The 12,217-nt window shown below is 44.7% G+C and overlaps 1 protein-coding gene across 4 annotated transcripts in view; it reads right to left on the reverse strand.

Moving 5' to 3' along the window:
* ANXA2 (annexin A2) overlaps nucleotides 1-12,217 on the reverse strand; it is a 38,424-nt gene that overhangs the window by 18,766 nt on the left and 7,441 nt on the right. Inside the window, exons 2-4 of one of the 4 annotated variants that reach the window (XM_030498279.1) lie at nucleotides 9,464-9,546; nucleotides 8,941-9,021; nucleotides 981-1,040 (exon numbers count right to left, since the gene is read on the reverse strand). In XM_030498279.1, coding sequence (XP_030354139.1) covers nucleotides 981-1,028 — 48 coding nt within the window. In that variant the 5' untranslated portion in view covers nucleotides 1,029-1,040; nucleotides 8,941-9,021; nucleotides 9,464-9,546. Of the gene's footprint in view, nucleotides 1-980; nucleotides 1,041-5,386; nucleotides 5,727-5,808; nucleotides 5,880-8,940; nucleotides 9,022-9,135; nucleotides 9,250-9,463; nucleotides 9,547-12,217 lie in introns of those variants that run through there. The other 3 variants (XM_030498280.1, XM_030498278.1, XM_030498281.1) reach the window with 3 other exon arrangements.

Below are 12,217 nucleotides of genomic sequence, written 5' to 3' on the forward strand. Positions count from 1 at the left end.
CACTTACCTACAGTGCAGTTGCCACTTCTTTGCAACAGCTCTTGCACAAGCATCATATGGCATAATTTATTTCGCAACAAGTTAAAAAATAGGCAAAAAGTTTGCTCGTCCTGACCTCAGATCTGGAGTTCCTGGCTATAGAATTTAGAAGTATAGCAAGTTTATAAGCAACATGATGAAGTAACGCAGGGATAGGATTCACTTCCTCTTCAGTGACAATCACAGAATAACAAATTCATGATATGATATCCTGACACTACACTGGGAATCCTACCATCTAATGTTGCAACATAAGAAATCAGAGTGTGGCTTTCTGGTATTTCAGTAAAACTATGAAGCAAGTTCTGATGTGGTGGAAAATACACCTTCAAAACGAAGATTCTTCACAGTTTTCGAAACAAAAATTGAGAAAAGTAGTTTGAGAAAATAAGCTTTTTCAAGAGGTAGTTTGGTTTGGTGACAACTGTTACAGGAATAAGATGCCAAACATTTTCATTCCCATTAAGTAATGTTCTCCATTTCTCCATTTTTAATGGGGAGGGGGGATAGGAAGGAAGAGGGAAGAAAACTCAAAAGGTGTCATCAAACCCAAATACATTTCCATCTCCTCTTATCATCCTTAACTCACTTATTCCTTTGGAAGAAAGAGGGACCATAGATGTGAACTGGCCTTTCAGTCTGTCCTGTGATCTCTCTCATATGGCCCAGCACACGAACACTGCTTGTGCTGCTGGCCAGTTTGAAGAACTGTCATGTACTAGCCACCTCAAATAATTGTCCTACGGTTTACGGCTGCTTTGTGACTGAAAACTGATCACTGCTGACTAGGTTTTTGGTTAATGCCAGTTTACGTAGAAGAGGTGTGTGGAATCTTGTAAACTGTACAGCTCAGTACAGCTGTCGGTAGAGTCTCTTGCAAAAGACACAAGATGTGCCAGTTAAGTAAACCAAACTTTTCTTGCTTAGATAATACTACTTACATCTCCTTCAAGGCTGAGCTTGCTTAAAATTTCATGGACAGTAGACATCTTGAAAGAATGCTGCAGAAAAAAGAAACAGAACAGACTTGTAAATATATTTACAACTCCATCAACATGTTACACAGTCCTGAAAGGCTGCAGCACTGAAAGCGACACAGTCCAATGAACCTGCTAATCCCAAGCAAGAAAGCAGATTTAAGAGTTTCCAAGCCACGCCACCATTAATAATGCAACAGTGAGAGGTCTGAATTCCATTGTACAATAAAAAGTTACCTTTACGCCTTAAAAACATATTTCTTTTGCATTTTAAATACTTAAACTTAGGAAGTGGAGAATCTCCACCTTAGAGACAGAATCAACTAAGCTTAAAACTCACCACCAGGAAAATTGTGCAGAAACATTGTATCCTGGTCAAGCTCAAAGCCAAAAAGCAGGAAAAAGTAGTAGCATTTAAATCAGATGCTTGATTCCTCAAGTACTCATGGAATACATTGAAACTATTTATATTCATGCAGACATTGTATAAAGTCATAATGCTGTTTAATCTTTAATCCTGGACAGAGGCCACAAATGCCTCTAATATCATATGGTTTTGTAGTAGCTCCCCAGTAGTAAGAATCACAAGACAAGCTACAAACACCAGTTAGTAAGAAGGCTGTCAGATACTAGGTAACAAGGATTCTCTTAAAATAATAGCTCCAAAAGTAAGAGCCATTGAGGCAAACTAATCAACATCACCCATCATCAATAATCCAGGCCGGACAGGGCTTTGAACAACCTGGTCTAGTGGGAAGTGTCCCTATCTGTGGCAGGGGGTTGGAACTGGATGTTCTTAAGGTGCTTTCCAACCCAAACCATTCTGTGATTCTACATCATTGCTCCATTGCCAGAACCCGCATAACAATGTCTTGCTAACATACAGAAAGAAAACCAGGGAAAACCCCAACCCTGAGACAGATTATACACACTGCAGAAATGAACACTGATGTGATATGCTTGTGTTACAAAGCATTGCCTTTTTTCAGCTCTGGTTTCTGGCCAGGGAAGTTTGGCAGAGCTGTGCTACTCTCTTACTGGAAGGGTCTCTCAACTAAGTAGGAATTTTTTTCCAAATGTTATAAGCCACAAGCAATATTTAAGAAGCTTGATGTATTCCCAAAACTCTACTCTCAAATTCCTCTACTGCCTCTAAAGGGCAGACATTGCCACTTACATTCCCTTCTAGTCACCCAGGTTGGCACCTGGAGCAAGTATTATTTTGCCCATTGAAATTAAACATTGTTTCTCAGGAACTCTATGATCAAGCTCTGGAGAGCATTATCCAACAGTGAAAAGTGTTGGCTTGATGAGAGGTAGGAAAGAACGGACAGCAACACCTCAAGGCCACTGACATTCCACTGATTGGTAACTGCACCTGGAATCAAAACTGCACTGGTTCAGTTTTCTCTTCCACGCTGTCACCAGCTCCCCCAGTCCAGCTCCCACACCCTCCGAGCCAACCCTCAGATTCTTCTTTTATCCTCCATCAGTCTCTCTTCTGGTGGTGCTGGGGCTCTCCCAGGCAAGCAGTACAAGCCACCAAGGCACATTTCCCAGACAAACCAACCTCCTCTCCACCCACTGATCATTGTGAAACTGAGAGCTCAGAAAACCAGCAAGAAATTTGAAACAATTTCTTGATAATGGACATCTGGTTAAAACTATAAAACAAGTGTTTATTTTTTGTTTTAGCTCCTGTAAACATGCTGTACCTGTAGAGAGAAAGCAGAGAAAACCTTACTTTTAGCAGGTGTAGCAAGTGTTATGAGAATAAAAAGCAGAAAACACAATTACATGGCTTCTGTAGTCTAACTGCTGTAATCACACCTTTCCTCACTTACGATACAGAAAGAAAACCTTTCATCTTCTGAAGCAACCTAGGTATAAGTAACAAAAGCAACTTGACTTCAAGGGAAAATTAAGATCCCACGGAATCAGAAAAATAGAGAATGAAAATCACAGTCATGTGTCAATTTATTTGAGATTAATCTTTTTTTGAGCAAAAATCCAACCCAGCTCTTTCAAGATAGGCTACAGAATTGTAATAAGCTGCTACCTGCTATTGGCACTATTAACCATGCTGGTTAGAGGGGGAGGATGTATTACTGACTCATGAAATCCTTACTGTTTACTCTTAATAAAATGAAGTGCCTAACAATGAGACCTTTGTACTCTGACAACATTACAACCAGTACAAAGATGAGCAGCTCAAGTCCTTTAGCCTTGCTTGTCAGAAAGAACTGAGAAACACCAGTGAAAGCTGAAGCAAAGCAACTGCAACATAATCTTTCACAAAACAACCACTGAACAGCTTTTTGCAACACTCCTGTTTCTAAATCAATTAAAAACAACATTGAATCAGGCTTGTTGGAACAAAAAACTTGAACAGAGTCCAGGAACAGAACTAACACACCCTCACTCGAGCTGGAACTGGGAGGTTCATACCATCAGCACGCAACAATGCTATAGCAACTAACCAGCCATCAGCAGCAAGCTGGCAAAAGTAAAAAATGGGAGGTTTTGCAAGGAGCTTTGCAGAGAAAGATCCTCACTCAGAGAACAAATGCATCTCTTGTCACACCCTGCTTTGTAAGGCACTCACATTTGAGAACAGACTCTCACTGTTCTCTGAGGGACTGATTTTATCTGATGTAGTTTTGACAAGTTCTGGGTGGGTCTGAACATGCAAATAGAAAATACTTGCCCTAACTTGTTCTTCCTTACACTGGAAAGGAATCAGTCTCTACCTTCCAGCTGTAAACTAATACTTCAATACCTTAAGGCAAGTTTCTACAACCAGTTTTCCTCCTAAATCCACATGACGTAAACCTGAATTATAATGTTGCTCAACTAAAAGAGACAGCATCTGTTTTGAACTCGACCCCCACAGTAATTAATCAAACCTGTTATTACACTGGGCCTAGTCTATATTCAGTCCCTTACTTCCATAACTGTCTGATGACAAGAAGAGCTAGAGTTTAAAACCAGCCCCGTATCTCAGTTCCCAGAGGCAGCTCCCATACATTCCAGCAGAAAACACCCATGTGATCCATCCAAAAAGTATCAGCAACCACAGTGCTCAATAAGCAGAGTTAGTGTTTTAAGCAGCACTTATTATACATTCATAGACAGAGATTGAGCAATGGGTGTTCCCAGACATCTGAGCCAGGGAAACGGCATCCCCAGAATGAGAGAATGGAAACTCTTTCACTTGGAGGCCATTTGTGCCAGGTCTCCAAAAACTAGGCCAAGGCCCAATAGACGAGAGGAGGGAGAGTGAGGAAGATGTGCAGTATCTGCTATAAACGAAGTAAGGACTCAGAATCATTCACTTACATACAGCACTATCCAACTGCACTTAGATCCAGGCTCTATCTCCCCAGATCACCTGGGACAAGGTTCAGCAGAACACTGAAAGCCACTACTTGGAGAAGACATCAGTTCTAAAGGAGAGGATTTCAAACCCCACTGTACCACAAACATACTTTAACTGTTCTCTTCCACAGACACTGCTAATAGCCTGGGACGTACCATTCCAGGAAGATACTACGCACATACGAAAGTAAGGACTTTTATTTCTCCTTATTCAAGTTATTCTCACTCCTGGGACTTTACAGGAAAACCACTTTATCAAGGCAAACCATTTGATACATTAGCTAATGGAAACTATACTCACTAGGGCTGCTTATGACAACTAGCTCCACCAATAGAAGGCAGGCACACCTATGGATGGATCGCTCTATGGCACAGAGGTTCCAAAGGATTCTTTCACTCTTGACCTGTATGTTGGATTCTGTGCATCTCTGAGCAGATATGACAATTGGACATGAACATAAGAACAACTACCATCAATCAGAATTAAAGCTACCATGTATAAGAACACAACTCATTTCTGCATGGCTATCTGAAACCATTTCACTTTTCTTCCAGTTAAAGTACATGGCCACATTCCTTTGCTCTGTCTCCCCTCCTTGCTCGAGGATGAGGAAGTGGTGTCCAGGCTGACTCACAATGCAGCGGCAAGATCTCGGTAATCCCGCTCACAGCCGCGGCAGGGTGGGACAGCCGCGCCCAGCCAAGCCTGGCTCTGCGAGCAGGGAACCGCAGAGGGCTCTCCGACACGCCGCGGGTGCGACCGAAGGCCGATCTCGGGGAAGCACTGGCTACCCGGAACACCGCCTGCGCAAGGGCTTCTCCTGTGCCCGTGCCAGCGGCTGCAGCATTGCCAGCGGCCGCACCCGGGGAGAAGGGCAGAGGCCGCAGCCCCAGGCCGAGCCCGACGCCCGCAGGCGGGCGAACCCTGCCTTCACCGCCCGGCACGGAACAGCCGTGTCGCTTCGAGGCTCCGCGCTGAAAAGCGAACGTACGTTATCACTGTTAACGCAGCTGAGCCTCTGCGCACCTCGGCGAGAAGAAAAGAGGATCTGAGAAAGTTTGACAGAGTTTGGGAGCGGTTCCTCTTCTCCTGAGCGCTGCCGCCACACCCAGAGGTGCTGCGGACGCACGAAACTGTCCGAGGGCAGCCTCGCCCTTGGAGGCCGCCGTTCCGACGTGAAGCCGAGCACAGAGCAGGAACTAACGGGCGCCCAACGCCGGAGGAAGAGGAGGAAGAGAATAGCACCGCGGGTCGCAGGAGAGCAGCGGCCGCACCCAGCCCCAGCCCCGCGCCCGCTCCGCTCCTGCCGCCCGCCCGCAACCCCGGCCCGGCCCCGCGGGGCTGCTGCTGCCGCCTCCCCCCGCTACGCTACGCTGCGCGCCGACGGGGCCGGGGCTCCCGGCGCGGGCTCACCTGGCCGGGGCGAGCAGCGCGGCTGTAGCGACGGCTCCGGCGGCGGCTGCAGCCCGCGGCGGCCCGGGCGGGGTTTTGTAGGGCCGGGCGGGCCCTGCCCGCCCCGCAGTCCCCCCCCCCGCGGCCCCGCTTCTCGGCGCTGACTCACCCGGCCGCGCCCGTCGTAGGGACGGGAGAGAGCCGGGGTGGGCAAGGGCCAGGCGGGAGCAGCCTCGTCCTCCGCGCCGTGCCCCGCAGCGCCCTGGCCCCGATAGCAGCGCCCTGGGGTGCAGGGGTCGGGCTCTGCCCTCGCTCCCCAGCCCCGCTCTCCGCGCAGCCGCCCGTACCCCGCCGAGCTGGGCATTCGCTGCCACCCGTCAGAACGGCACCATCTCGCCCCTGGGCTCACGCACGGCGAGCAGAGTTCCCTGCGGCTACAGCTATGCCCGTTTCGCACAGACTGTACTTAATAATCAGTGCTCAGAGCTCAGTATGTGTCTCAGCTGTAAGAAGTCATTCAGTCTTTTTTGAATGAACAGCAGAAAAGGACCTGGGGGTGTTGATTGATGGCCGCTGAACATAAGCCGGCTTGTGCCCAGGCAGCCAAGAAGCCAACAGCATCCTGGCCCGTATCAGCACTAGTGTGATGAGCAGGACTGAGGCAATGATCATTCCTCTGTGCTGGGCACTGGTGAGGCTGCACCTCGAATCCTGTGTTGAGACATTGAGGTGCTGGAGCGGGGCCAGAGAAGGGCAACGGAGCTGGTGCAGGGCCTGGAGCACAAGTGTGATGAGGAACAGCTGAGGGACCTGGGGGGGTTTAGTCTGGAGAAGAGAAGGCTCAGGGGGGACCTTATTGCTGTCTACAACTGCCTGACAGGACGGAGCCAGAAGGTGACTGGTCTCTGCTCCCAATTAACAAGTGACAGGACGAGAGGAAACAGCCTCAAGCTGTGACAGGGAAGGTTTAGACTGGATATTAGGAACAATTCCTTCCCCAAAGGGTGCTCAGGCATTGGAACAGGCTGCCCAGGGCAGCGCTGGAGTCACTGTCCCTGGAAGTGTTCACACACCATGTAGACGAGGCCCTCAGTGACATGGGTTAGTGGTGGCCTTGGCAGTGGTGGGGAACGGTTGGAACTGATAATCTTAAAGGTCTTTTCCAACCTACTGATTCTATGACATGTGCCACAAGCAATAACACTAGAAGATCAAGAGACAAGCTCTGCAGCTCACCGAACCATGCTCAGATACCCAAATAGGCCACACCGCACCCAGAAGGGGAGGGGAGGGGAAATCAAAACTGCCAGTCTGGCTGGTGAAAAATAACTGACTGAAGCCCAGGCGTCAGATGGTAACAAAAGCATGATATAGTTACACAGAAAAAGCATTTGCAAAAGAAGATCTTCAGTTGGCTCACTTCAGACTACTGCTGCAGCACAGCAGCACAGCCAATTCACTGCTGATAAAAAGCCAGCATTCCCCATTCCCAGTACATGCTGTTATTCCTGTAATTTCAGTATGGCTTTTTCAATCCCCTGCAGGTGAATACCTTTAGGTAGTCCTTTCAAGAGTATGTTGTCACAGGGTGGTTTTGATTCTGCAAAGAGATTTGCCTCTGCTTTTTAGGGGTTTTTTAGGCACAGAGACATCTTCTGGCAGACGAAGAGGGTAAAAAAGTTTTAGGCTTGCCCAGGTGCATCAAAACAGTGGTGGCAAAAGCAGGCAAGCAAGGGAGAGACATAAGAAGATGGTCCAAGGGACAAAATGATTGCTGGGATGAAACAAGATCAGAGATACAAAAGGAGAGAAATATTAAGAAATCCTACACTTCAAACATGGAGGCAACAGATGAACTGGTGAAGTAGTCATTGCAGAAGGTAAAAACAGTGTTAATAACCCTTTCCGGAATACAGAGAAGTAACATAAAGGGAACAGCCATAGGAAAAGGCACATCATGCAACAGCGTTTGGTCAGAGAACATCAGCGCCAGTATTACATTAGTTTTGGCAAGGGCACTGGGGTTATTTCTCTGTATTAATGAGCCTGTGTTTAAAATGAAGTCCTGGGTATCCCACTTCAAGCAGTGTCTAACAGTTAAACAGGTAATTTCCCCCTGCTTTTCAGGTTTCTTAGAAAAAAAAAACCACTTGCAACTTCAACTTGGAAAGGTGATTCACAGATCAAACCCACTTACAGTCCTAGAAGTAGCAGCCATTCTGTCCTGCAGTAATCCTTAAGAGCTTTAAATAGGGATAAGCAGCTGAGCAGAAGCCAGGCAGCCAATTTGCCTACTAATGGATCCACAATCCCTTGGGGAGAGATGTTTTACCATCTCTTGTCAAACATTCTTAACGCAAAAGCAGAAAAGCATAACCACAACCATCAGCTGAAAACAGTGCATTCACATGTGTCATGTATTGCGAACACACATGTTGCATTCTTGTATAAAATGTGAGTCACACATTAATGAGTTAAGAGATTAACACATTCATTCGCTTAACTGAAGGTCCATTTACCTTTCAGTCCTCTACTGCAGCCTGTTCCAATGACACTACTATTCCTGTACCCTTAGAAAACTGTTCTCTTTTTAGTAACTCTATACTTCCTCAAACTTGAAGCAGCTCGTATGCCACCACTAATTTTTGCTAACCAGATCTTCATATGAACAGTTTGGAAATGCTTTGACCTCAAGTGGACTATTATCATTATAGCCACATTAATTGCAGCACAAAGATTTTCCAGCACTTCCAACAGCTTCAGAAATGTTGTCTCTAATATCCAACTTCATCATCAATTATTCAATCTCAGAATCACACATTCATCTCAGTTTAAAACAGACAGCAGCCTCTCTGAACTTACACAAGCTTCAGGGACTGTTGAAGTGATTTCAAAAGAAAAAAGACTGACAATAGGAAGAAAAAGAACAACCATATTCAGAGTCTTGAAGGTACAAACATTATATTCAAATATATTATGAATTCCCTCAATTGCTCTCCGCTTATGTAGGTCAACTGACATCAAAGGCACTTGTACCAGCTGGGGAATCCAAGTAGTATGAACAACAGAAAACACATTAACACTTTCTGCAGAACAATCAACCATGCCCCAATACTTGATCCTGCCCATAGAAATACAACATATTCTTCATACCTTTAAAGAAAAAACTCCGCAAAGGCAGTGAATTGAAGAAGGCAGCAGTCAGACTGTGCAAATAGGAGAGACTTCTGTTACCTGCCAAACAGGGAAAGGAAATTAATTCAATGGGAGAACAGCAGCCAGGTGCCTGGATCGCTTTTTATGAGACATAAGCTCGTTATGTCACAGGAGTTACCCCTGAAGATTTACCCAAAGCCTGGAGGGTTTGTTCAGCACCTATCATAAGGGGCTCTGGTCCATGACCACTGCTCCTGAGCACTACATCAAAGTAACTACTGTCAGCGTGAGGCTGGACAGGCGGCTGGGAAAAGGACTGCACTAATGACAAGCCCAGTGTTTCTCTGTGCCTGCATCACAGATGATTTACTGGAAGAAACACGCTGTGACTAGCCTGCAAATAAGGCAGTGCCAGGAAAGGGTTTCAATTAGATTTCACATTGTTTAGTCCCCACACCCCCTTAAAATATCTGCAGAGGTCAGATTTCAAATAACCATCAAGTACTTCAGCTGCAATTACCTATTTGTGCTCTCTGGCTTCCTGCATGCTGACCACAGAAATCGAAGGGAGTGCATTTGTGCCGACTGGAGCTCCCCAGAGTCCTGTGGATTTAAAAACAGATGTAAAAGTGCCAACTCCCCATTCTTCCCTTCTGACAGCTCGCTGTGGCTGTGGTTCATCATATAGCTTATGGACATGCTGTAGGTCCATTTACTACATTCTCTCAATCAGTGACATGGCTATTGCAAATTCTCCCATATTTTTGTTACTGCTTAATATTGCTTGACACCACATTAATTTTTTTCCCCTTTCTCTTTCAATTCAATATACCTTTGTCTTCCACCTCACCACCACCTTTGATTTGTCTTGTCATTATCTTTGTCTTATGTTATACTACTGGAGGCTTGATGTGTTTAACTTGAATATTAAATTTGTTTCACTCTGACCCAAACTTTGTATCTGCAATAACACTAGTGCATATGGGGTCACTCCAGGTCTTAATAGATTTTTCTCTCACTTCTGTCCCTGATTGTTTGGCTCCTTCGTCCACAGAGATCTTGCTCATGCTCTTTCAGGATGCTGTCTACAAAGAATCAAAGGTGCATTAGCAGTGGAGTGATGAAGACCACAATCTTGTCAATGTGTATTGCCTACTTATTGCCTACTTTATTCTTCCATACAGGAAAAAAAAAGTAATCAGGAAAAAGGATTTTCTGGTCTAGGTGTGGCCGAGCCTCTATGTTGCGTTGCCTCCCTCAATGTGCTATGTTGCAAGAGGATAGTACAAATTCCATTCCGATTAACATATGGATCAGGCAGACCTCTGGGTGTTATTTTTGCACCTTGATTATTTGGTCTAATTTGGGAGCTTCCATGATACAAATACATGCACATTTGTTATTAGCACTTAGAGTAATCACTGGTTATAGAGCAAGTTAAGTATAACTTAAAAGTTAGGCTAGTTGGGTTCTCAGGGGCTACAGCCTGGCAAGTTATTATGAAGAAAGGAGGAAGGACTCCTAAAAGCACACCTAGACCGCATTAGTAAAATTCTAAGCACTGAAAGTGGTTTGGGGGGGGGGGCCTCTAGGAGGAATGCAGTGTTTTTCATTAACATCCACAATGATTAAATGTTACAGAATTGCAATTCCAGTATATGTTTTTGAATATCAGAATTCCAGTGCCATCTTTTGTCTAATCAATATCAGACATCTTGTTATGTGCTCCACCTAACAACCTAAGCCCTCGGACCAATTCTGTCTGTGCGATCTCATTCCTACACTACATGCACATTCCTGAACAAATGTTATTCTCCACTCAGAATTTGTTTATTTGAAATAATCCTTTTTAAAGAGCTTGACTTAAATGTGGAATGATGTTGTGTGTTAGCCAGATCTCTTAGTATTTTGGTATGTTTGTGTTTTCCAAACAAAGCATTTTATCAGGTGGCATTTGCTAGTTCAGAGTGCGTACAGAGACGTAGTATGCTTATGAATAGGACATCCAGGTTAGAAACTGGACACCAGCTCTGTATGCCTGGCAGAGTTATGGTTTGCTGTGTGACCTTAGACTGTTGCCTTCTCACTGATCAGGTCCTGTCTTTCGACTGTTAACTCCTTAGTGCAAAGATTGAGTATTGCATCTGCTAAAGAAAATGCCAAACAACATAAATTACTTTATCAACATACAGTAATAAATTAGATTCAGCAAATAGTTTCCAGTTTATCTTCATCTGTTTCATACAAAGTCTACATTACATGAAAGCTGATGTAATCTTGTTTAAAGGATCTATTTTAGCAATCGTAACAAAAACATGACAGGTGTTATGTTCTATAGTTACTTGCCATGTAAAATCTCGAAGTGCTTTACACATTAGAACCTGACAATAGTTTTCATGGCTAGTAAAACATCTACCTCTCTCTCCCACCAGTTGGATGCATCTTGCATATGACTTCCAAAAGTCTCCTTTTATATCTCGATACAGTTTTATCACTGGATTTGTCTTCAGCTACTTTGCAGCTCTGTATTATCTGCAAATTAATTTCTGTCTGTTGTTCAGCATCCCTTCTCTGCCACTTTCACGCATGTCTGACCATTATCTTAGTTTGAACTCTTAATTTCTTTTCAAATACTTTCCTCATCACCAATATAAATAACACTATCATCCTCACAGTTTTATCTCACAACTCAGTGAATCCTTCCACTCTAAGCCTAGGGACACAAAGAGCTTGCCTCCACAAAGAACCAGATGCCTGGCTGACTTAGGATCCAAATCAAGACAAGGGAGTAACAAGCAAAATATTAGCTGAGACTGTAGTTACAGGACTCACAGATACTCCTTCAACAAAAGTTTATAACATATATAACATATATATAACATATATAACATAACAAAAGTTTATAACGTATGAGCCCAAGCTGTCTCAGGGCTCATACCCAGACTAATTAAAGTCACTACCAATTGCCCAAACCCATAAAGTTTGAGTCACCATGGCGAAATCCCATTGCACTGGCTGTCCACTGTTAACAGGAAACAACAAGGAATTATCTATGCTCTGTCAAAATAATTCAGAAGGAAGCAAGATCCTTTGTTACTCTCATTTAGCTGACACAGGTAAAACAACACAGGCCTGCAACTTCAAAGGTGCAGTAGCCTCGTTTCCCTCAACGCAGTCCAGGCTATTCCATCTTCTTTCCTACTGTTTGGCATGCTAACTAGAGTAAGTCAGAGAGGTATGCATACTCAAGTGACACAGAGATTCAATGAGGAAT

Source organism: Strigops habroptila, chromosome 9, assembly GCF_004027225.2.
Source record: "Strigops habroptila isolate Jane chromosome 9, bStrHab1.2.pri, whole genome shotgun sequence".
Lineage (NCBI taxonomy): Eukaryota > Metazoa > Chordata > Aves > Psittaciformes > Psittacidae > Strigops > Strigops habroptila.